This window comes from Ceratotherium simum, chromosome 36, assembly GCF_057802395.1.
Source record: "Ceratotherium simum simum isolate JZ-2026a chromosome 36, ASM5780239v1, whole genome shotgun sequence".
Lineage (NCBI taxonomy): Eukaryota > Metazoa > Chordata > Mammalia > Perissodactyla > Rhinocerotidae > Ceratotherium > Ceratotherium simum.
The window spans coordinates 23,160,287-23,187,126 of NC_141935.1; the positions used below are offsets into that span (position 1 = coordinate 23,160,287).

Below are 26,840 nucleotides of genomic sequence, written 5' to 3' on the forward strand. Positions count from 1 at the left end.
ACCCGCTCACGCTCCAGCTTCCGAGAGCCTCGACACAAACAGCGATCGGCAGCGCTCCCGGTTGCCCTCAGATTTCCTGTGTCCAGGAGGGTCCCAAACTAATGATCCTAAAAACACCAGGGCGTCAGGTGAGGGTGGTCATCTAAGGGCTCCTGTTTTGGCCCCAAGGATCCCAGAGTTACAGGCAAAACAAAAACAAAACAAAATGAGGCTCCAAAGTGATCAAAGCAACATCTTTTTATTTTCAACTTTATTTCCAACTTAAAACTTCATTATAAAACTTGTCAAATAAACATGTCAAAAACAAAATTAAAAACAAATTATAGCTGATGTCCAGAAATTGCAGCCCTGTGCTGGTAACAGGCTCTCTTTTCATCACCAGGAAAGAATCAACTGGCCTTCTATTTCTCCCAAAGCTTCCTTGGTGAATCTAGTACAGAGCATGCCGGAGGCCAGGAGCAAAGCATAATACAAAAACCACCTGCATACATCAGTACTAGTAAAACACTGACGATTTCTCCAAAACCTTGTTCAAAGCCTACAGGATGTAGAATGCTAGAGCAAACCACCTTCATGATCACACGGCATAAGCTAAGTCACATCCACCTCAAATTGCAGTGTGGAACGAACACGGCGTATCTAAATGGCTCATATATACAAAGTGTGATTAGAAACCCAAACATACACACTATATTTATTGGATTCCCCTATGTTTAAGATACCGAGAACAATTTAACTTTGAATACAAAAGTTTAGTGAATTTGCTACTGTTCCATTATTGGACGATTAATAATGAGACTCGATATCAACTTACGTAGAATTTCACAGCTAAAGCTACCTTATGCACATCTATTAAACTAAAAGAGAGAAAGGATTTTAAGCTATCCCCTTAAATTGTTTTTAGATGAACAGACTTCTAAAGATGAACCCCATACTCCTTCACAGGGAGGAGAGTTTTGTAAAAACAAAGCATATACAAAATACAGTATAAACTGCATGAGCTCAACAGTAGCAAAAACACGGGTTAATTAAAAAAGTCAAAAACATACAAAAATATTAGCCTGAAATGGCAAATTTTCAAACACCAATCCATGTAAAAATGTTTAAATAGTGATGTTACTCCAAAAATATATATTTATTCTATTTTTTTCTATTTGCATCAGTTTATAAAAGGCAAACAAACATCTGCAGTTGAGGTAGCAAAGCCAAATTCACACACTTTGGATTAAAAAAAAAAAACACCCTTCCTATGTTTTAATAGCATCTTTTATACAATATTAAGTGAATTCTAATTGCTTCAAAATTTTTAATTCACATGTATTACTTTACAAAACTTAATTTAAAATACTGCAAATGTTTTTGTTAAAAAGATACTTAGTCCTGACAATTATTTCACATTCAAAATACTGTACAGAAAAATCTGAAGTCACCATATATTACATACAAGCTATGTATTTACAGTTTCAAACGCAGTTTTGGAAGCTGAGGTTAAACTACTATTCCTAGTGGTCTCCCTTAAACAGTGCCTGCTAATAATCTTTCATCCTCTTCACAGAGCATTAAAGACAGGACCGGCTTTTACTTTCAAATCACAGAACTAGGAAATTAATTTCAGGGGAAACAAACGAAAATTCTCTTAATGCACTAAAACAAATGTACTTTAAACGTAACAGTTTTCATTTAAGAAAAACCAACTGACAGAACAAAAAAAAAATCAAAATTTGAAAAGTCATCAAAACCATAAACATCAATAGTATTCTTTTCAGTGCATTTATAAGACTGTTTTCTCTTTACAGATTTTAAAGGACTGAAAATCTCCTATTAGAATGCAAATTCTCATTCTTTAGATTTTTCCTCATGTTAATTGTTATTATTTAATAAAAATAAGCGTGGCTATATTAAAAGACTTACTACTCGGCTCTATAGTCCTGACTCAAAAAGAAAAAACTTAAAGATCCTGTCAGTGCAACAAAAGAAGGTTCGTTTGGGATTTTTTTTTCTTGTTTTTGCAAATGGAAGCTGGAATTGCAGGAGCATTAAACAACAGGCTAGAGCAGAATCAGTAAATGTAGGGAAATATGCGGTAGGGCACGCGCTGGCAGTACTTCTCCCAGGCCAGGCCGTACTTCTTCCTGCACTGGTGCTCATCCCGGGCCTCTCGGTGGACCAGCAATACGGTGAAATAGATCACATAGAAATAAGGCAGAATGTGACTAAAACCTGTGGATCACAATAGTAAAGAGGATTAGGTTTTTTTTTTTTTTTTATAGCTTTATTTTTTTTTTTTTAATTTTATTTATTTATTTCCCCCCAAAGCCCCAGCAGATAGTTGTAGGTCATAGCTGCACATCCTTCTAGTCGCTGTATGTGGGACGCGGCCTCAGCATGGCCGGAGAAGCAGTGCGTCGGTGCGCGCCCGGGATCCGAACCCGGGCCGCCAGTAGCAGAGTGCGCACACTCAACCGCTAAGCCACAGGGCCAGCCCGAGGATTAGGTATTTTGATCCCCACACAATATTAAGTTTTTCCTGCTTTTCCCCAAATCCTCTAAAAATGAACCATAAGATTACTTCATTTTCTCCAATAATGGAGAAAGCAACTAAATTGGTTCATAAAATTAAAAGCTACTCAGAGAAGAGCGACTAATCCATTCTAACAATTCATCATAATCAGAACGCTTGCCCCCATATGTAAAGCAAATCTCTCCATTTCCTCCCCTCCGGCCCTCAGTGAGGAACAACTGTGGAGTGGGCTAACACCACGTGCCTTCCAGGCTGGGTCAAAACACACACAAAACAGAACTGTCTGCTCTTCTTCTTAAGAACCAAAGTTTTTCAGAATTTACATACTCTGAGTCATGAATAAAAAGTTACATTAATTTCTCTTAGACGCTTACCACACGGGAGGGACCAGGCCAAGGCCATGATGAGATCCCCCAGGTAATTGGGGTGGCGAACAAAACCCCACCATCCGGAAACGAGGAGATTTTTTCCCGTTGAAGTATGAATGGTTTTTAAATCTATATAAAAATAAAAATACACTTTTAATGATCTCTAGACAAACAGAGACATAAAATCTTTTAAATGCAATATAAATATTATACATAAAATGCAATATAAATAATATAAACCAATACTTACGTGCAAGCTTTGGATCGGTGGGATTTTTCCGGAATGCATTTTTCTGAGAATTTGCACATCGGAAGATTACATATCCGCCAACTATAATTTTAAAAAAATTGCATATGTTAATTTAGATATAATCTTAGCATCTGTAATTTCACTTAGAAATTATTTCTGTGCTCTAAAGCAATGTCCAAAGTAGGGAACAGTTTGATTTCTTAAGAACAATTCAAAATCTCTCCATCTCGGAATGACAAAAGAAGATTAACTATCCTGAAATCTCACTATCATACTGCCTTCATCATCCACTTGGGGAATACCGTGAAGGCACAACTAACAGAGTTACATCCATGAATAAAATCTAATACAGCCTACGTTACAATCAAATCAATACTAGAGTTCAGTACAATCAAGAACACGGGACATTTCCTGTGTTAGCGATGGTACCTACTGGCCATAACACAAACACTTTATCAATAAAAGTGTAGCCTAGAATCAGTACTAGAACCTCTTGCACATAAATATATGCTGAATCCCACTGCAAGCCTACAAGTTGGTAGTTTTACTTCAAATTTCAAAATGTCAAAGTTAATAGGCCCGGACATATTACTATTAACTATTATGTTGTCAGTCCTCAATAAAGTAGTAAGAAATAACTCTATTTTTAGCTTAACTGTAAAATATACAGATACTGTCTTGAATGACACGCAGGCATAGCAGACATGGATAACCAAACCAATGATGAAACTAAATCTTAATTTTAATGCCTTGAATTTCTTCTTCTACCATGGATACTAATTAGTGTAGCAAAACTAGCAAATCTGAAGTTCAGTGCTAATTCTCCCTGCCCTCCCTCTGGTGGAGACGTTTAATGACCAGCAGAATGAAGAAGAGCCGTCCCGAGCTAACCCACAATGGCTCACGATGGACCTGGCTCCAACCACACCGTCCGCCTCACTCCTTCCAAACAGGCTCCACACGTCCCCACCACCCTACCCGAGCTGTGCCCTCTGCCTGGCCTATCTACTCCCCATCCCATTCTCACCCATGACAACTCAGATCAAACACCACATCCTCCAATAAGTCTACACTGCTTTCCCCAGAGAAAAGTCCTCTCTACCCTAAACTCCCACGCTATCTGGTCCCTACATCCCTCTCTCAGCACTCCTGCACACGCCTCCTCCCGGTGTCTGAGAGTCTTATTTCTCCTGTTGGAACGTAAGCCCTATGAAGGCAAGACCGATCTCCCTACATTTTAAGGTGCCTCCCGGACAAAGCAGGCACTCAACAGAAAAAAGGAATCATTACTAAAACAATTCAGTGTCAAATTAATTTATTAATTTAAATTAAATTTTTTAAAAAATGGTTTAAAATGATCTGTTTAGAGAACCACTAAAGAACCTCAGTACGAAGCATCCATTCTCTTTGCAAGATGCAAGAATCTCTTTATCACTCCACCGTCACGAATGACTTCAAACCTAAGCTAATCCTGGCAGTCCAGAAGGGCATGTCATAAATGTGTAGACACCAGAGCACAACAGACTCAGTACGTGAGGTTTAATACCCGGAGACTGAAACTAACACTCACGTTTCAGAGCGATGATTAGAGAAGCCACTGGCCACGACACTTCACGTGGATGACCGACCAAATAAAAGGCCTGCAGGCTGTAGACGAAGGGCACCCACACTAAATCTCCGAAGGCCAGCATGAACCCAAAGCCATCGTGGGTGATGTCCATGGTCGTCAACAAGGCCTCCTGTGAGGACGCAGAGAGGGAAAGGGTTACACCCAGGTTTGGGGGAGAAAGGCTTCTATGTTTAAGTATTCAAAGAGAGTACTAGTTTATAGTCAAATTGATCAAGGGCTACGGAAGCGTACACCAACCAAAAGTTGTTTAAAGGCGGGGAGGGTATTCTGGTTCCCTCGGCATGTGTATGACACTACGCCATTGGGCCAACCTCATCTCCAGTCACTCTGCCATCCTAAAACAAGTCTCCGGAACGCCTCTCCTGCCTCCACGCCTTTGCCCAGGCCATTTCCCCTGCCTGGAACACCTTCCTCCAACCTCAGCTTACACCTCCCCTGAGCTGCCGTCCTCAACTCCTCCCATCAGACGAGGTACTTCTCAGACGCAACTCCCGGCTCCCGGGTGAAGACGATGTGTGATTGTACCATCACTGTCTAAGTCACTCTCTCCCCCCTAGACTGGGAGAGGAAAGACGGGGACCAGGGGTTCCCCCGTCACCCCGGCGCCTGGCACACTGCCCCTGCCACGGGGTAAGTGTTCCAAGTATGTCTGCTGAAGGAATCACAGGATCACCAGCTGCCTTTGTTTCAATTCTCCATGCACCAGTCTAATTTCTGATCGTGATCTGGCTTTTCATGGACATTTTCCACACAAGAGAAGCAGCTCCCCGGCAACATGGAAAACTGCCTATCTCACTTCCCACAGGGAATTGACACAATGAATGTGCTCTCTGGGGGATGTGGCCAGCAAGAGCAAGGAGCCAGATCACCTCTGGACCTGGACACCTGTAGACCAGACTCTGGACAGGGGAGACACCACCACGGTCAAAATCCAGCAGGCCTGGCTGAGGGGGTCTCCACACGGCCTCCACATGTGGTATAGACCGCTGACAGGGAAAACTAGCAAGTATTGGCTCTGCTGAAGAATTGGTGTTCTAGGTTAAAGGAAAAGAGGGACACCTCCAAAGAGCAATTTTCTCTAGAAAGAAAGCAAAAAGACTATAGAACACAAAAATGGATGTCACCAACTCTGGCCCTCAGGCTCCCACTCTAGTCAAGAGCGTCTATTCTTATGCACACAGGCTCTCCAGACCTGCCAGGCTCCATGGGTCATCCTAGCAGAGGCTCAGAAGAAGGGTTATTTATATTCAAATTCGTAGTCTCGGTTTCTTAAGGTGTGGCCATTCTGAATGAGGAATTTCTATCAACCAACCTAATAAGAAAGTTATTAAGCATCTGCTAATTGCCCAGCCGGGGAGAGACGATGAAGAAAACCATAAAATAAAGTCCCTTCCTCAAGCAGCTTACTATGATCTGGCTGAGACACTGATAACACAGAGAAAAAATAACTTCCCAACTCCAACCCTCTCCCCCTGGGATTTTGTTAAAGTTGCCTTAAGAGGTAAACATTTTCAGTTCATTAACAGAAGTCAATGTTTGGCCAAATCTGTAGAAAATATGAATTTCTAAGCTACTTAAAAAGTGACTGCCACTACATGACAGAAAGCTGGAAGGAAGAAACTAGAAGGAAGAATTACTAATAATTGAAAAGCTACCAGAAAGGAAGTTAAAAAAAATCTCTGCAGTGATAAAGCAACAGTGAACCATCCTTTGGCCTGTACAATATAATCCACCCGCTTCTTAGGAGCGTTATTACATCATAGCAGAAAGACGTACACTGGCAAGACTAAGTGCATTGAGGGCCGGCCCCGTGGCTTAGCGGTTAAGTGCGCGCGCTCCGCTGCTGGCGGCCCGGGTTCAGATCCCGGGCGCACACCGACGCACCGCTTCTCCGGCCATGCTGAGGCCGCGTCCCACACACAGTAACTAGAAGGATGTGCAGCTATGACATACAACTATCTACTGGGGCTTTGGGGGGAAAAAAACTAATAAAAAATTAAAAAAAAAAAAAAAAAAAACAGACTAAGTGCATTTACAAGAATTGGGTTTTTTTTTTTTTTTAATTTCAAAAGCCCAGGTCTGTGCTAAGTGGTAGGAACTCAACAAGAATGTGTAATCCGGCTACTAGTAACTGATGTGAACGAAACTGGGCCCCTCTCCCTGGTCTGCCAGGCAAATCCAGCACGAGAGCTGCATAGACTTAAAGTCAGCAGGATAAAATCCATGCTGTGCTGCGAAGCGGCCGTGCAGGCCCCATAGGCCGTGCTGGGATGACCTTGCAGCCCCTGTCTCATGACTGAGGAGGCCAGCTGGATGCATCGGCCACAGAAGACACCATGGGCACCTCGCTCACACATTTCCCAGCTGCGTTTCTTGGACATAGGGAAAAGTGCCCACCCTGGTCCTGGCGTCCCTCCACACAGAGACAACACCGACATTACAAGCCTGCTATGACGTGTAACCGAAAAGCTCTTGTTATCCTTGCAGGCGACTGTCAGATGTGTGAGCCTTCCCTGCACGGACGCTGCTCTTTTAAAAGGTATAGAAACTGCATCAGACTGCAGACCTTGGAGCATTCCTCAGAACACTCTGCTGGACTGTTTCCTGGGATTTGAACTCCTCATCTTGATTATCAAATAAACTCCTCTCATTAACCTTTACCCAGACTCTTTATTTCAGTCAACGCTGTGGTCTGTTTACCTCAGGAGGTCCTAATCCTCCCAAAGAAAACGAAGATTATCGAAACATCAACATCAAGCTTTCAAAGTCCTTTTGACTAAATATTCTCTATGGTCCGGCGTGCAAGGCCCAAATTAAGGATCAGTCTGGGGGGGATGGGGGGCGGTGATAAGGTATCGATGACCAAATAACATAGTTTTTAGAAAACACCTAACACATGTACGGTGACAGATGGTAATTAGATTTGGGGTGGTGAACATGATGTAATTACACAGAAATCAAAATATAATGATGTACACCTGAAATTTATATAATGTTATAAACCAATGTGACCTCAATAACAACAACAACAAAAACACCTCAGACTCAAAGGAGAGGGACCGTCTCTCAAAATGTCAACAGACTCATGAAAACTTGTTTCTTGTGGAGCCTTCTCATGTAGGGTTGCCAATTTTGTTTTTAAAATTGAAAGACTCAACTTGGAATTTGGAGGAGATTACAAAGATAACAGTAAATATGACAAAATAGTTGTAAAATATGCCTGAGGAAGAAATTATTTTTAAAAGGAATATGTGTAATTGAGACAAAAGATTAGCAAAACATTCACCAGTCTTCCAGTAGCAGAAAACACTGATGACTGATCAACGTCTGAGAAGAGCCACACGTTAGGGACTTAGCTTCATTTAAACCGGTTTCCTCAGTGTGTCATAATTTCTGATTTTATGTCCCTCTGATTAGAGCTATTCTCTGTATTTTGAAATACCAACAATAAAACATCTCTCCCATTATTTGAGAACTAGCTGCTTCTTGACAATCCAAAAATCACTATCCTAATTCAATGATAATCTGTCCATCTATTTTCGTGTGATATAATAATAAAGAAATTAAATTTTATTTATACGAATTGGTCATACCCACAAAGCCAAGATCCATAGATCTTAAATATTAAGCACCTAAAAGAGCAGCTGATGTACACAGAAAGCATCATCAAATTCCTAGACACTCACCGTCTGTTGGTGCTCACTGTGTCAGCTCCACGGCCGCATGGACTGACACCTCCTCTAACCCTCACGAGCCTCGGAGGCCGGCTGTACTCTCCTCACTGTGTAAGAAGCCAAGGCCACGAGAGGCCGGGTCACCCCCCACACTCAGAGCCGTCGGACTCCAAGGCCTCTGCTGGTAAAATTAATTACCTCGTTCCAGAGAGCGTCCACCACGTATAAGAGCTGGAAACTGTTAACCAAAATCATTGCTAAGGATGGAGCAGCACGATTCTGCAACTTCATCTCAGCCAAAAGCATCACCAAGTTAACAAGCACCTGCAATAAAAGAGGCAAGTATTGTCTCAGAGCACCTCCCCAGGGATATTAGCAACCACAGAGGGAAGGACGGTGACTTCACAGCTGAGAAACCGCAGACACCACCTTCCCTCAGTAATAAGTAACAAGACACATCCGTAATAAGACGTAGCAACATCATGAATCCATTGAAACGACACTCTGAGAAGGACATAATATCACTTCCGTGGTATTCCTGCCAAAATGCATCATCACTCCAATCAAGAGAAAACACTGGACTAACTCAAAGTAAAGGACTCTCTTACAAAATAACTGACCGGTACTCCTCAAGTGTCAAGGTCGTTAGGGACAAGGAAAGACTAAGCAGCTATTATAGACTCGAGGAGACTGAAGCAAAATGACAACTAAATGCACTGTGGGTGCCTGTGGAGGACCCGGGAACACCAAAGGGCCACGGTGGAAAAACTGGTGAGACAAGGTCTGTGGATTTAGTACATGATACTGTAACAACGTTAATTTGCTGTTCTTGATAATTATACCAGGGTGATGCCAGCTGTTCACACTGGGGGAAGTGGGGTGAGGGATGTAAGGGAACTCTTTCCTCTATTTTTGCAACTCTACTCCAAGCCTAAAATTAGGTCAAATACGTTTGTTTTTTCAAAGGGGAGAAAAATACATTTTTTCTTACATGAATTCATCTACACTATCACTTTCCTACGTAAAAATGAGCTGATATAATCAAAATAAAACAAACTCTTTTAATGTTTAATAACCTGTAACAGGGCATCTTAACCCTCGGGACTATATTTACAGTAAGAAAATATTTTAAGTAGACAGATTTATGGAAAGCTATAATTATTCCTAAAAATATACCACCCACAGCTTACTTTAAAATTGTCTACAGTTCTTTCTAAATGCAAGACTCATTCCTACTACTGAATTGAAACTAAAGAGAAAAAAAAAAAAAAAAAAAAAAAGACATACCCATCCAATCAATCCGGGGCGCAGTTCACAAAAGTATTTGAGATCAAAAGTGCCAATCCGAGGGTTTAATTCACGGCCAATGAAGAAATCATAGATGGCTTTTCCTGAGGAGAGAAGAGTTCTTATGCAAACAGTATTCCAAATCCAATGATAAGGCTTTAAAATGCACTGCTGTCTATATCCAGGGTCACAATTCAGTCGCTTCCAGAAGCCTGACAAACAGGCAGCCAGGGAAGGCGCAGGAGGTGAGCGGTAGGAGGGACCAGTGAGGACTGAGGCGGCAGGGGAAGCCAGCCCATCTGGAAGCATCCACACTGCTACACAGGCACGGGGCCCATCAGGCCAGATGCCCTGATTTTAACGGAATTGGAGTTTTCTAAAAATGTAGACTCAAAATTGTTTTAAATAAGCAACTTTTTTTTTTCTTTTTTCGCTGGGGAAGATTCACCCTGAGCTAAAGCCAATCTTCCTCTTTTTTTTTTTTTTTTTTTTTTTTTTTAATGTGAGCCACCACCACAGCATGGCCACTGACAGACAAATGGTGTAGGTCTGCCCCTGGGAACTGAACCTCGGCTGCCAAAGTGGAGCATGCAGAACTTAAGCACTAGGCCATCAGGGCTGGCCCACAACTTAATTTTTTAAATGTTTAAATACTTTAGGGTCAGAATCAACCAATTTGGAATCTCTGTTATTTTGTTGTTGTGTTTTTTTCAAGGGAGTTTACTATTTGGGACAAAAAATAATATTTGTCATAAGTAGTGATGCTACTAATATTACTAAAATGCGACTCTAAGTAAATTACTAAAATGTCTTACTGTCATCAGGTGACTAAAAAAGGAAGAGAAACAGATAGGAAAGTCTGAGGAAAAAAATCAAATATATCTTCTTCCTTTGAATTTTTCTTTAAATTTTTTATCTTTTTTTCTCATTCCTTTTCATCTCTCATAAACTAAAGCTAGAAGAAAAGCAATCTGCGAGCCTAGGGTCGGCTGCTGGAGGGCTGTGGGACGCGCTCAGGATCCACGCATCTTAACATGGCTGGCTCACCAGAGCTGGCTGGGGACAGCTCCTCCCGGGGCGCCTTCCAGGCCCGCACGAAGAGATAAACACTCAGGACCACAGAGAAAACAGTGGCTGCCAGTGCAAACTGAAGGAAATGGTTGTACACATAATACAGCTCCACACCCCAGAAGAGAGATCCTCCAACCACAACCGATGTCAGGATAAACGCATAGAATCCTTAGCAAAAAAGAAGGCAAAGAAGTAACGTTAATCCAGGGTTCACATGAGATTTATACCATTATGAAATAACGCACTATTACTTTTTAAAGTCTTCATTTCTTATTCAGGCTAAATACACACAAATATACCAACAAGCAATGCCCCTGAGGAGTAATCTTCAATATAGACACCGCCTCTCTCATATAGTTTTTCAAATATTTTAATATACTTATTCTTTTTCATTGTGAAGTTATTATCTGCTTCTAATTAAGAGAAAGCTGAAATGAAATGCACAGAAATTCACCATTAAAAAGCTGAAAAGAACCTCAAAAGTCACATAATTCAAACCCTCAGGCCCAAAGTCAAATGGCTAATTATTAACAGAGCCGGGCCAAACACACATTTCAAAGTCTTTACAGCAATCTTGGTGGTTAAAAAATTATAAATATTTTTACTTGAAATAACTTATCAAAAATGGTTTCAAAAGATCCTGGTCAGATTCGACCACCCAGAATGTAGATCACAAGACCCTCAAACGGAGGTCACAACACAAATGCCCCACGGCCAGGCAGGGGACAGCGGCGATCCAGCTGGGGGGACATCAGGTAGGGACTGCTGGGCCCAGGATGCTCACATGCAATTCCAAATTTAAAAGCATCCCATGAGGCCCCACAGGAGGAACTCCTGCTCCGAGCCAGCCCCGCTGCGGTGACCAACACGGAGAGAGCCTGGGAGGACGGTCTGCTTTTCCTTTTGGCTAAAGACACAGTTTTGCTTTCAGGAGCTGAGTGCCTACAAGAGCCATGTTCTGAGTAAGTCGTCAAATTATATTTGGATAAACAGACAAACACAGAAAAGAGGTGGCTGTTATTTATATAAGAATTTTAAAATCAAAGCTTTTGTAAAGTAAAATGGTCATCTCTCATTTATTTATTACTTAAATCCATATTTTCCACCTATCAGGTTTACTCCCAAGAGTAACTTTTCACTTCTTTAACTTTTTAACATTCATTTAACTCTCATAAAATTTATGAATAGTAAAGGAAAAAAAGGGTAGATAAAGCAGTTTCTTGCTCTCTACCTATGTGGGTTAAAAATCATCATTCAAAATGTCTTAGGAATCTTCTTGGCTTATAGGGGCAAAATCTCATGAAGAGAAATCTCGTAATACTAGAACAGAGTACCCAAAAAGAAGGATCAAGCAGCAAGTCCAGCCCCCACCTGCCTGCTCCAGCAGCCTCAAGGCCGGGCACTGCGCTCCGTCTGTGGGCAGGCCAGCCCCTCACAGGGACGTGGAAACAGAAAACACGACCACGGAGAAAAGGACATCACTATCTAGAGAAGCCCACCAAACACGAACGTCAACAGACCTGAAGGCACAAAGTAAACCCAGACTCGGCCTCGCTCGAGTTGCAAGACACACGACAGAGAGTGAGAGACAGAGAGAGACAGATTGATTCTAAACCTGGTTCCAGCAGCAAGGAATTTGGTAAAAGGGAACAAAATATCTGACAGCAGCAGTGAATAAGTGCGAAGCATCCCCCACGGGTCAGGCACTGAGACAGGTCTGATGCTTTCCACACTTGGCGCAGAAGGTAGAAGCCACCTAAAATACTTCCCTTCTAGAACCCAGTGGTGATTTCAGAGAGCAGATGAGAGGTAAGTCACTGAAAAAAGTATCCAAAGTCAGAAACGTAAGACGTGATAGGGCAAAAAGAGGCCAAGAGTTAAAATTTATACTGTAATTCCCAAGAAAAGGAAAACAGTCTACACAGACAAATAAAATTATTTCCATTAGTGATAAATGCCACCGAGAAAATCAAACTGGATGAAGAGGGACTGAGGGCATATGACCTCACATGGCATAATTTGTACAGGTTGGCCGAAGGTGTGAGCAATTTATTTGCATGCCCTTTGGACTATGAAGAGATAAGTGACTACAGCTTTGACAGTTTAAAAAGTACAACGCTCAAAATTTTCAGTCAGCAAATCATCAGTTTGAGTCTTAAAAAAAAAAAAAAATCACCATTTAATCTATACTTGAGTCTTCTTCCATCGGTAAGAGGCGTTCCTTCTACAACCTTAAAAGAAAAGAAAATTTTTTAATTTAAAAATTTAAAAAGCATAATAACACTTCACCATCATATCAATGTCTTCTAAAATCACTTAAATTTCAACGTGCCTAAGAAGGAAGATCATCTTTTAGTAGAGAAATTTAGTAACAAGTTTCAAAAATCTTAATGGCAAACCTTTAGATGAGGCCAATTCCACCTTTGGGAATTTATCTTCAGTGTAAATCAAGTAATAATTTCTCAGTGTACTGAGACTGTTGCAATAGCCACCTTGCCCCCACCATCCCATGTGCCACCACAAGACTAAATGTGCTTTAAAAAACCTCTATATCCAGCTGAGCGCTGGCTCAAAAATCTTCAGTGGCTTCCCACTGCTTACAAAATCGAATCGTCTGGACCACCCACAGCACACCCACACAAAGGGACTCCAGAAACACACGACTGGAACGGGATGGGTTAAAATAAAAGTCCCGGGCCGGCCCCGTGCCTTAGCGGTTAAGTGCTCGCGCTCCGCTGCTGGCGGCCCGGGTTCAGATCCCGGGTGCACACCGCTTGTCAGGCCATGCTGTGGCGGCGTGCCATATAAAAAGTAGAGGAAGATGGGCACAGATGTTAGCCCAGGGCCGGCCTTCCTCAGCAAAAAAAGAGGAGGATTGGCATGGATGTTAGCTCAGGGCTGATCTTCCTCACAAAAAAAAAATAAATAAAAAATAAAATAAAATAAAATAAAAAGTCCTCTTGCCCAATGGCAGGTGCATCTTACTCCCCAAAATACTATTCAGACACATTGCAATTCACTTTAAACTGTGAAATACTAATATGGTATCATTTGTCTGGGGCTAAACTACTTGACCCTTTCCTCAGCTATGAAAGGAAACCCAGGAGAAATGTAACACTTGTTTGAGATCACAGGATTAACAAACCCCCCCATGCTAATTTCAAAAGATTCTTGTCTACTAAAAGCATCTAACAAATACTGTTGGGTTTTAGTTTGTGACTATATATACATACATATATATACATATATGAAAATTTTAACCATCAAAACGGCTTTTCTTAATAAATATTATCTAGTTTGAACTAGCTCTACGTATATTAATCTGCATTTGTGATTTTTACTGTACAGCCTTACCATAAAAATGCCTGAAGGTTCACATCACAAAACTCCTCCCTAGAGCCAACAGTTATGGTGAGATTCCGGAGTATTTAAAGACTGCGGCTCTATCCCCCTACCACTGGCATTCGCCACATCTAGTAAATCTGATCCTTCAGTTTACAGACAGTAGGTAAACTTGCAAAGCCCTAAGAACAAGATCTTTAAATGAATTATTTATTGCTTAGGGAATCTCACCTTCCTTTAAATAGGTCCAAGTAAAGTATTCTACTAAAAGAAGGGGCCGGCCCAGTGGCGCAAGCGGTTTAGTGCGCACGCTCCACTGCGGCGGCCCAGGGTTCGCCGGTTCGGATCCTGGGCGCGCACTGACGCACTGCTTGGCAGGCCATGCTGTGGCGGCATCCCATATAAAGTGGAGGAAGATGGGCACGGATATTAGCCCAGGGCCAGTCTTCCTCAGCAAACAAAGAGGAGGATTGGCAGATGTTAGCACAGGGCTGATCTCCTCACAAAAAAAAAAAAAAAAAAAAAAGTATTCTACTAAAAGAAGAAAAAAGTACACCTAGCAATGAAGACAAATTTTAAAGACACTGCATGAGTTTGAAAAGAACATAAATGTTCCTGACAACAAATTACCGAAAGAGATGAAATTTAGAAACACACCATAATAAAAAAGAAAAGTAAATGATACAGGACTAAAGTCTATTGAGCTCATGGCTTATCAATTGATAATTTAAAATTCTGCACCTGAAATGATACGTACCGAGGGGGAATTTTTTTTTCAACAACCTCTACCATTCGTCAGGCTATTTTGCAGAACAGCTTATTCTTTTCTATTTGGTTTGGAAAGTTACACAAGAAACCTAAATTAGGTTTTCAAAGTTCTGCTTAATAAGCCAGTGTTACAGGCTCCAAGAGGAAGGGCTTCAGAAACTAAGTAAGTTTGGGTAGTTATGACCAAGGCCAGCTTTAAACCTCAAAACTCCTGGAAACTTCTTTACATAAACGTGGAGAGAGGGGAAGAAAATCTCATGATACTCTGCCCTACCAACAAAAACTTACCTTCCCAATTGGCAGTAAGTAGAAGAGAGCCTGCAGAATAAACCAGAGGAGGTAGACCCCAAATACTCTGGGTTCCCATAAATCAGACAAAGCTGGCAAAGGAGGTGGGAAGTTCAGCAGGCTAGGCTCCCTCTGTTTACACATCAACAGCAACATGAAGAGGAAGGCAGGCAGGCCAAGCATGATGAGAAACACACCTGCAAGCAATTAGTGAACATTCGAGGCTCAAATTCCAATCCAGTTTGTTTACTTTTTTCAAGAATCATCTGGGTATTTTAAAATCAGAACTCAAGTAGGGCCAGCTGTTTGAAACCAATGTCTAGTATACCATCACCAAGTCCTCATCTCCCCCTGTCACGTCCAGGGGCCAAGCAACCATGGGCATCACAGTAGTAAAATGGCCGAGGTCCAGCATTAAACAGCCAAATTCCACCTCAGAAACCAGCTCTGAAACATTTAAAATCCAACCACTATCGGAGCAAACATGTCAAAACTCCAGCAAATTGAAGATCAGAACGTCTAAAAAATATCAACCTAATCTTACAAAAACAGAAACTTTATATCCCTAAGTTTCTAACAATTAAAATAGTATGCGTTCATGTAAAGTGGGCGCAGATTTTAAGCGATGCTGGGCACCATCTTTAACAGACCAGCTAGCCAACGGTTATAACTTACAAAATACAAAGCAATTCAGCCATGCAGCATTTTGAACCATTTGGCCAAGAAGTGTTCTCTTTTACTAGCTCATAAAATTTCACCAGTCCCACCCATTAATAACTCGGAGCCTTTGAACACTTCAGATCTTTGACCCCCATAATCGCCCGTCTAGTGGGTAGGGCAGACACCATGACCCCACTGTGTGCATGCAGCTTCCTCCCACTGCTACTGCCAACCCAGGCCCTGCCCCCTCAGGCCTGAGTGTCGGCAGAGTGCCCTGTGGCTAACCCTTCACCAGCCTTCCAAACACAGCTCTCACACCAACCTTCCTTTATCACTTGTTTGCACTGCTCAAAACTGCTTAACAGATTGCTAAAAGTTTCAACGTCGTCACACTGGCACCCTTTCTACTCTATGATAATCCTCAAAAATGCTCCCACCTCAGGCCTTTGCACCTGCTGTTCCTCCTGCCTGGAAGGCTCTTCCTCAGGCTCCCACGGGGCCCGCTTCAGATTTCTTCAGAGAAAAGCCTTTCCTGTTCACCTCACAGCCACACCACTCGCCCCCCTGCCGCCCCCCTCCCTAGGCCCGGCTCTGCAACCTACCAGGCACTCCTCCAAATTCTAACTCCTTCGTCCGTGTGCCTGTCACTTCACAGGTTCTCAACAATGTAGCTCCTTTTGTAACAATTTCCTCTTCCTTAGAATCGACTTCTTTTAATTTGATCTCTTCTCTTCTTGGACGAAGGCTATACTCTGTAGATGTATAACTACGTTCTTGTGGCAAGTGAAATTTTTCCTAGTTGAAAAAGAAAAAAGTATTAAATATCTGTAGTCAATAACTATCATTAATGCTACCACATTAACTAATTCAGCATCTTAATACAGCTGTATACTAATAAGAATAAATCTGTTAAATTAGATTCAGTCTTAATTTAAGGACAGAATTTTAGAAAAGATTGTAAGAAAATATTACAGTTTTCAATGTACTTCTTTAGAGAAAGTCACTTTAACAAAAAAAATTACCCAAGATGAAAACGAACACTTCCGTACCTGTGTGTTTTTGTGGGGTATGTCGTTCCTCTCTATGTGCTCAGGCTCCCCATTGTATCTGTAGATGCTATTTCCAAATGGCTTCTAAACGGAAGAATATAAAACATTTAACCACAAGAATCGTAACTTATTAAAAAGGAACATGATGATAAAATTTTACTATTGTGAAATCAACCAACAAAACAAACCAGAGATGTTCACGGCCTTAATGCTGAAGAATCTTGGCCTACTTTTGTTAAAAATGGAATGGAATAAAACTGACCAGAATGTCCCAATCTTCAAAAGATTGGATCTTACAGTATAGATTTCTACATAAGATCTTTCATCTTTTAAACAAAATTAGATTGAATGTTACAATTTCATTGTTCAACAACAGATGCTCTAATAATATTTGCTATGAGAGGTAAAGTAAAAATTGGTAAATTAGTTCATTAATTGGTTAAAAAAAGAGAGGAAAAGACATTCACTGCCTCAAAATAGCCAATAATGGGAAATTAAGAAATAGTGGGTACGTATGGAGTATTACTCCCAGTGCTGGCGGTCTAGTGGTTAAGATTCAGCTCTCACTGCCGTGGCCCAGGTTTGTTTCCCAGTTAGGGACCCACACCACCGTCTGTCAGTTGTCACACTGTGGCGGCTGCGTGTTGCTGTGATGCTGAGAGCTGTGCCACCAGGATTTCAAATACCAGCAGGGTCACCCGTGGACAGGCTTCAGCAGAGCTTCCAGACTAAGACAGACTACAAAGAAGAACCTGGCCACCCACTTCCGAAAAAATTGGCCATGAAAACCCTGTGAATAGCAGTGGAGCATCGTCTGATACAGCGCCGGAAGGGGAGAGCATGGCGCAAAAAGACCGGGCAGGGTTCCGCTCTGCTGGACACGGGGTCACTAGGAGTCAGAATCCACACTACGGCACTAACGACAATGGAGTACTACTAGTGACGTAGAAATCTGAATTTTATGCTGCCTGGTTCTTATTTAACCTTACATTTTCTCTCCCTATGTCCCTTTTCTCAACTCAGTCTTTCTCCTTGAACGCTCATTCTCTTCAAGCAGTGGAGGGAACTTATCAGACTGCACAGGAGAAGTGCTTTAGCTTGCAAAAGATGCTCTAGGCAACATATGGCTGAAATCTGTAACTCTGCTCCTTTATAAGTCACCGACAAATTATAACACTAACAAACCAACAGGAGGAAAACAAATTAAAAATGCAAGTATATTCTTTGGGAGGCCAGGTGGCAGAAGACAGCATTAATATGGTATCAAGTCCTAGTTCACGGTCTAACCGAGCAGTGATAACATTCAGCATATACTAAGTTTACCAAAGTGCCAATGAGCCACTTCGCAGCAAATGGGCCCAGCTAAATCCTACACTCTCAGTTTTTCAGATGTCCAATATATAATCTACAGTAACCACAAATGCAGTCCTATAACAGAGCTGGTCAACCGACCCTCAACTATGCTGACGGCAAAGAGACAGAGTACCCACACGGTGAGGCAAACTACTACAAAAGATCACAGTTGGGAGTCCAAAACAACAAAGATAACATGATGCTCAAAGCTACATGCAGCAAAAGTATGGTCTTTCCCATGCAACGCACCACCCTCAACCCCACGGTGGGGACATGAGAGAGCCGGGGCTCTACTGGGGAGGAACAAAGCCAGCCTGTGGCTCTCGGGTCACCAGGACCACAGGAAGGTTACACTGTAAAAATATAATGGGCACTAAATGCTAAAAATGAAAATGTGACAGATGGTAGCATGTAGCATCTGTCCCTTAACCGGAGTCGCCTGATGGTAATGAGCCACTAAGAGACAGTCTGAATGTTCAAACTCACCAGGAATTAGCAAAATGCAAGTTGAAACAGTGAGTTGCAAATCTTTGACATTCATATCGGCAAAAAAAAAAAAAATTGTCATGATAACAACACTCAGAATGAGAAAATTAGCATTCATAACACTACTGATACTGGTATAGACTTTCTTGAAGCAATTTGGCAATATGTATTAAAAGCCTCAACTCGGCTCTATCCACCTGACCTAGCAGTTCCTAAGGAAATAGCAGATGTTGTATAAGATTATTTGTCTATAATAGTGGAAATTTAGAAACAAAAAAAGCTAAATGTCTATCAACAAGGGGGCTGATTTTAACAATTAGGTTACGTCCATTCGATTTACAGTCTACCCAAACAATACCATACAACTATAAACGTGATGTAGAAAAAATATGACGCAGAAGGCTGGTCCCAATATTTTAAAATTTAAAAATCTAACAACAGTTTGTACTAATCTAGTTTTTTTAGATTATTAAAAAATATTTGTGCATTTTATCTAGAAAAGAGGTAATATTAAGTGAATAGAATAAAAGATGATCTTTATTCAACTCTTTTCACTTAAAAATAGTTTCCATCTGGCCTACTATCTAAAATATTCCTCGTGCAAGGTGCTACAGGCTCCGCACTCTCTTATCTCTCCAACCTTCAACTTTGAAAGTAATTCCATTAAAATTACCACCTTTGAATAGGGAAAGTATTCAAGTATAATGATGCTAAGAGAGCAAGAATGTATTTTTATAACACACAGTTATGTCTCATTATTTTATACATGAACTTTTACATACTATAGAAACTTCTTCAGTTCAACCAACAATCTACAGCTATGTCAAGTTTAAACACTGCTTTTTTTTAAGCCACAATATTGAAGAGCTCTCTCATAACTTAAGAACATTCTTTCTCATTGGTATTTAAAAGCATTATGTTTTCTCTTCCAAACATTCATTTTTTATCTAATCTCCCAAAGTCATCACCTTAGATTTGATGTTTCACTGACATTTTAATATTTCCACTGCAAATGATTTGAGCAAATATAGACATAAAGGGGAAGACTGTGTTTTGGCAGACTAAACACTGAATAAGGATGAAGATCTCCCGAGTATGCACACACGTACCAACACCAGCGGGGTCAATTTCACTTCCAACACTTCCTTCCTCATTTCCTTAACGTCGGCCTTGTGCGAAGCGGAGGCGGACCGGCGGGAACTTTTAGGGAGCCGGCCTGGGGACCGGGAGCGCGACCTCGACCTGCTCCCTCGCCGTCTGGAGGGAGAACTGGACGTGGAGCCACTTTTCCTTTGCCTGAAGGAAGTTAGAGGCTAGAGAGGGGGGAGAAGGCAAACAGCTTTACCGCCAAGTCATACACATGCAGGCAGGCCCTAACTGGAAGCGGGGAGCAAAGGCAGTAACTGGGACCATTACTCTCCAACCATCCTGCGACAGCATGGGATCTGAGAACGGGCCAGACGAGGCCCGTGACAAATGCCGCAGTAATGATCCATCTCTCATGAGACAAATGCAGCCTTTCCACTGCCAATTCTTCCTTGAAGGTATTGCCATGAAATGAATGTGTCTAAACCAATTAGCTGTACGTTTTCCCAATAACACAGACGAGAAGAGGTATCATTAACATTGATTAAAACTGAGATGACGGGACTAAAGAATTAGCACACAAACAATAACAAGAATATTAGTCCCACAGTTTCACTCTGAACAAAACACACAGGCCGATCTTGAAAACGAGCACAAGTCTGGATTACTGAGCAGTGTTTTACCTGCCCACGCCCACTCCAAACCACTCCTCCCAGGGTCTCCAGGGACCTAAACCTGCGAGGGGCAACTACCCCCAGGCCAGATCCCTCCCACTCCTGTTTTTGTGTGGCCCAGGAGCTACAAAATGGCTTTACATTTTTTTAAATGATTGCAAACAAAATCAAAAGAAGAATGAAACTTCATGACACGTGAGAATTATCTGAAACTCAAATTTCAGTGTCCATAAATAAAGTTTTACCAGAACACAGCCACATCCACCCCCCTCCAGGTTGCCTAGAGTGCTCTCGCACTGCAGAAACTATACGGCCCATACAGCCTAAAATATTCACTATCTGTCCCTTTATTCAAAAACTCTGCCCATCCCTGGTCTAGGGCACTAGAACTGTGGAGCACAGGCTATGGGTTCAAGAACTGTTCATTACTGATATGCAACAAGGCATGAAATTGAGAACAGGTGGGTAGAAATTTTTATGGCATTTTGACAAAGTAATTTTATGTCTGTTGTATCTCATCATAAAAGTTAGGGTTTTTATTTTGTATGTCTTTTTTTTCATTTGTCTAGTAACTCATTTTAATGATATTTTACGTAAGTATTACACACCATGGATCAGATATTTCAAGGCCCAGGCCCTCTCCAGATATGTTCAGAAGGCCTGGGCCAGACTCAAATCTAATTAATGTGACTCTCTTGAGTAAAGCTTCAGTGTTCAGGGTGAAGCCCAAACCCCTCCAGGTCTGGCTCCTGTTTAACTCTCCGCTGGCCCTCGCCCACCACACCCCCCGAGCACGTGGGGGTCTGTGTGCCCCAACCCCAAGCCTTTGGTAGGCTGCCCCCTGTGGAAGCCACCCCCTCCATCCCCTGAGTTTTTCCTATTTGGTCTCAGCACCCAGCTCAGGTGTCACCACCTCTGAAGGCCTTCCCTGACACCCAGTGCCCTTCCCTCACCTCCACGTGCTCCCCCACCAGCCGCGACAAACCTCCGTCACAGAATGCATTCAACCAGGGAGATGACCAGCGTAGGTACCTGTCTTCTCCAGCAGACTGGGAGCCTCTTGGGAAAAGGGCACTGTCCCTCCTTCATACGTCCCCAGAGCCAAAAGCAGTGTCTGACCCAAAGAAGGAGGGCGACCCTGCACCTCCAAACAGCCAGAACTGACGACTGGAAGCTTCAAAACCACACCGATCCTTCTCTCCCGCTTATTATAAACACACTCGGGTAAACCAAAGAGCACTCACCTTGATATCATTCTCCTTCAGTTCAAGTTCGGTGCCATCCTTGTATTTGACAGTGTAAAGCTGGGAGTTGCTGTCATGGCTCAGGATTTCTACTTCAAAGTAAAGCGAACTCCCAGGCCATCGGCCTCTCACCAGCTCCCCGTCGGCGAATTTCCTACTTGGCATTTTTGAAAATCAGTCTGAATGGTTTCAAAGAAAAAAAATGGAGTCAACGCATACACACTTATGTTTGTCTTTTTTCATAGATTGAACACTAACATACAACTCTGGTCAAAATTTTAGGGCCAGAAAGGCCTCTAGAGGAGAGGGTGTACACCCCTTATTTTAAAGGTGAGGAAATTGAAGCATAAAGATGTTAACTGTTTGTCCAAGGGCATAAAAACAGATGGCATGAAATGGCAGAGTTAGGACAATACAGAGGCTGTTCTTTCTGCTACACCCTATCTCATCCAGAATCACTTTACACAGGATGACTTAGCCACTGGGGTACATGTAAGTGACACTAAGGATTAAGTAGGACAACACATCAGGGCCCCAAATGGTTTGCTCTATGCAAAATGCTACCCACCTACAGTGGCCATACTTTTGTTTTGTTTTGTTTTGTTTTGGTGAGGAAGATTAGCCCTGAGCTAACATCCGTTGCCAATCCTCCTCTTTTCTTGCTGAAGAAGATTGGCCCTGGGCTAACATCTGTGCCCATCTTCCTCTACTTTGTATGCGGGACGCGCGCCACAGCATGGCTTGATAAGTGGTGCATAGGTCCACGCCTGGATCCGAACTTGGGAACTCTGGGCCACCCCAAAGCAGAACGCGCAAACTTACCCTCTCCACCACAGGGTTAGCCCGACCATATTTCCAATCTCACAAAGGACACATTTTCTGATTTATAAATTTGCATACAGTCTTACAAAGGCTTTACAAATGTATTTAATTTTTAACAAATTGCCACCTTTATTAAAAACAATAAACTCTACAAAACAGACTAGGGAAATCAAGGATGTATAATTAGCATTACTATAACTCACCAATAAGGAGAAAAATAACTCCAAATCTATAACGAATAGCAAATTTGGGGTTCTTTCACAAAGCTCTCAAGTCTTACAGCTCAAGTCCCAGATGCATACAAGTACCTCTGCCAACCACACACCTGGGCCAGCACGTACCTGGCCCTCATCCCATCTTCTCTCTCTCAAACCCACAGCAGATATCAACTCCCAGTTACAACATTCTTTCCCACTGAACCAAACCACGGCCCACGAAGCCTTGTATAAACAGCACTCTAAGAAGCCACAAGCAATCTGCACGAATTGCAACTTACATGAGGCCTGCCTGCCACCCTTTCTCAAACCTCAACTGATGGTGGGTGGTCCCAGCTCTTGGGTAGTAACGTTCCCCCTCCACTAACCAGCAGATTCACATTCCAAGCGACAAAACCAGCGCCTCTGACCTTCTCCAACACCAGCTGAACCCGCAGGGCCTAGTCTAAGAAGCAGACGGTATGATAGAAAAATCTCTCCTAAGTCACCTTCATCTCACCAACTAAGCAATGCCCGATAATAAAGACACATTCCTCACCTGGCTCCCGTCAAGAGCTGATTATACAACGTTTCAGAACTTCTGAAGACGCCAGTGGAGTTAAGAAAGGAGAAAGTGACATTACCACACCCCTCCTGAGAGCAAGTCTTGCCTAAGCACCACATTTCTTCACTGATAATCACCTGAGGAAAAAGTTCACAAGCTTCACTTGGTGAGATAGAGCGTCTTGAGGCAGCAGATGAAAGAGAACATAGCTACTTATCAGGTGATTAGAGGCTGTCAGTCCATTCAAGAATTAGGTGAGAGAGACGACCTACCTGAGATAGCATCCCCCGGGGGAATGAATTGGTCTGGGCGTGGACTGGGGGGGGGGGGGGGGAGGAGGACAGAAGCTCTGGAGGTGAAGTCACCTGGCTGGGGAGTCACCTGAGGGGCACTTGGGAAGCAGGGAGCAGTGAACACCTCAGAGGAGGGGCACAAAAAAGGAAGGTGACAACAGCAAGCTTTGCCTATTTCAACATTTAACTCTGAGCCTCCGAGCACTAAGAAAGAGGAAGGAAATGTGCCTTCCTTCTCTCCTTCTCTTGTGCCCCCTTCTCCTCCTGGACCCCCAAAAATCAAACCACTGTTATTAGTACCAGTTCTCCGACATTGGTCAACTAGGACGGAAGAAGGCAATTATATCTTTCTACATGAAGATGCCATTCAAGTTTCAAACAACTCTTTATAGACTTTTGAAACACAGACCCCCAGGATTTAGGGGACACCTGGATTTCTAAAAAGGCCCTTGAGCAGATTCTGTACCTTTTTGAAAATTTATTTATTGGCATCTTTTGTTGCACCTGTTACATACCACATACACAGTATCTGTGCAATACTAGACACAGGTCAATGCCATGGAGCTTTTTCTGCTACCAATTAAATATTTGGGGCTAAACAAAGTAAGATATCTGGTGGGTATCTGTTAGGTCTCTAAGCTTAATTTTTAAAAAAAATTAAGAATTGGAACTTGATTGCCATTTTTCATATGGTGGTTGAAAAAGAAGAAACGAACACACCAGCACTCTCCTTAGGAGACACTGTCTTATATACAAATGTTCCAAAAGATGAAACCAGCAACATTACGTGCACTCCCACTTTGCACAAGATCCACGCACAGCTGTCACACGACAATACAGTGCAATCACATCCCAATGTAATCTGCAGGAGTGAGTTAGCCAGGACAGGACGGAAGAGCCCCAGGACATCTGTGCATGTCGTTATACACCCACCTAATGGAGTCAAGAGACACAGGCATAGGCTTCCCTTAGAAGGGTTATTTTAGCCACAGTGTGTTTGTAAAGAAAAAGTCTGTCTACTGAACGAACAGTGTCCTCACCCTCCAGAAGCAGTGGAAACATGGGGACCCTCAGGCTTTTCTCTATTAAGCCACATGCTTGCTAACTTCAGTGTCAATTGGCACTGGAATCCTTACACATTTTGGCTCCAATGTTACTATTTATCCACACGACAGAATGCTGCTGTACTCTGCTGATCGCGGTGTTAGAAACGCCTTTGGTCCAAAGGAGGCAGGGAAAGGGAAGCTCAAAGGAAGTTTGACAGCTTCCCTCTTCAACACCTGAGCCCAAGGCTGGCCCACTAGGCGAAACGCAAACAGGAACCCCCGGCCTTGTTCCGCGCCCCTGCCACAGGACGCAAAAAAAAACAAAAAAAAAAAACAAAAAAAAAAAACGCCACCTTCCGGGCTGTAGAAGCCGAACGGCCCGACTTTTCCCCTAAGTAACAGAAAGCCCTGAAGGTAACCATCATTGCCCTCCTACTCACTCTTTTCCCTCCTCGCTAGACAGCTCTCAGAAACTAAACTTACCACTGGACTGGCTGCCCAGTCTAAATTAGAGCTCCCCTGCTCTTCTCGTAGCCCCCATCCTCTCCTTCACAGCAGCCGCTACAAAGTGTAACTACAGATTTACACGTGTTTATTTATTTGCAAGCTCCCTGAGGGCTGGCCCGCCAGTGTGGGTCTGGCCCTCTCTGGCCCGGTGCATGCCCCTCACACAGCAGGTCAGCAAGCACCCTCGCTCCAGCCTGAACCCTCAGATCGTCCACGCGCTGTCCAATGTATCTACTGGATCGTTCTGAGTATCCACAGCCTGACTTCCCGGCCAGACCGTGCGATCACTTTGGTGAAGCGCCCGGAACCAGGCCCTCTGCAATCAAGTGCTTACTAAGTGCCCCCTGAGATTGTCGGAAGGTGTCATTATAAAGAATTTTTTTAAGTCTTTAAAAGGTTGTAAAATAGGATCGAGCTTTAGGAGGAGCACGCAAACCTGCCTATTTGGTTTTTGATGTGCGGAAACACCGGGCGAGGGAATGCAACCCACGCAAGCGAGCAGCCCCGCAGCCCGCGCTGGAGAGTCACCCATCCGAGCCGGCTGCGACCCTCCAGGCCAGTGACAAGCGGCGCGCGTCCAAGCCAGCTCTGCAACCCCACTTCCCCGTCCGCCGGGCTGCCGCGCCTTTCCTGCCTCCCCACCGGCAGGCCCCGCCAAGCCACCCGCTAATCTGTCAAAAAGGCGCTCGGGGCGGGCCTGGGAGGGCCGGCGCTGCAGGGCGGGGACAAAAGGGCCGGGAGGGTCACCGACCCACGCATCCGCCCCGGCCAACATCATCTTACACCGACGCGCGCGTCCAAAATGGAGGGAAACGTGCGCAATTTAAACCCCGCAGCTCCACTTCCGCAGCGGGCCGACCCGGGCGCGGTTCCAGCCTCGCCAGCCGCGGCCCCGATCGACCCGGAGGAGCGGACGGCGAGGCTGCGGCGCCAGGCCCGGCGCCCGGGGACCCCGGCCCGCCGCAGCGCCCGCCCCGCGGGCCGCCCCGCCGACCCCTCGGAGTCTGCGCCGCGGGCCGCGGGGAGCGGGGAGGGGGCGGGAGCGCTCACCTGCGCCGGACTCCGGCGGGCACACGGACGGCTCCGGGACAGGCGCCGAGCAGCACCTCGGCGGCGGTTCCGCGCGCGCGACGCTGCCCCGCCGAGCTTTCGCGCTCTCGCGCCCCGCGGCCCCGCGCCCGGGCGCGCGCCCGGCCCCGCCCCCTCCTCGCCCCGCCCCTCCAGCAGGGCCTCCCAGGGCTCCCATTGGCCGCTTAGCCTTTTGAATCGTCCCTGGCGCTGCCGATTGGTCGTGCGCCGTGGCGCGTCCGCCCCGCCCCGCCTGCCCCGGCTCGCCGGCGGAGCCGAGCCCAGCGGGCAGGCGGCTGGTGCAGCGCCGAGGCCAGCGCTCGCCTGGGCCTTATCGCAGCGGCCCAGGCGCCCGCGTACCGCGCGCGCTCCTCGCCCTTCCCCTCCCTGCGCTCGCCGCTCGCCTGGAGATGCGCAGCAGAGAGTTTGGGGTGCCAGGTGGCTTGGCGAAAGAGATAATAAAAAGCTACAAAGAAAATAATAAATTCGCACAGTAGTAACTAAAGATCAACTGTCCGAGACCGAAGGTGCTTTTTGCTGAAACCCTGTTAGTGCTCTCCTTACCCTGTTAAAATCCTCCAGAAGCCTCCCGGC

At 44.0% G+C, this 26,840-nt stretch overlaps 1 protein-coding gene across 1 annotated transcript; it reads right to left on the reverse strand.

The window, feature by feature from the left end:
• Window positions 1–219: 219 nt before the first annotated feature.
• On the reverse strand, window positions 220–26,352 carry LBR (lamin B receptor). The gene is made up of 14 exons (XM_087424400.1): window positions 26,229–26,352; window positions 21,752–21,930; window positions 19,857–20,060; window positions 16,909–16,992; window positions 16,462–16,654; window positions 15,200–15,396; window positions 12,978–13,032; window positions 10,778–10,969; window positions 9,731–9,834; window positions 8,642–8,767; window positions 4,710–4,878; window positions 3,140–3,220; window positions 2,896–3,018; window positions 220–2,220 (listed from the first exon to the last, which is right to left on the reverse strand). The coding sequence occupies exons 2-14, from the start codon at window positions 21,914–21,916 to the stop codon at window positions 2,060–2,062; spliced, it is 1,854 nt and encodes a 617-aa protein (XP_087280526.1). The 5' UTR covers window positions 21,917–21,930; window positions 26,229–26,352; the 3' UTR covers window positions 220–2,059.
• Window positions 26,353–26,840: the final 488 nt, after the last annotated feature.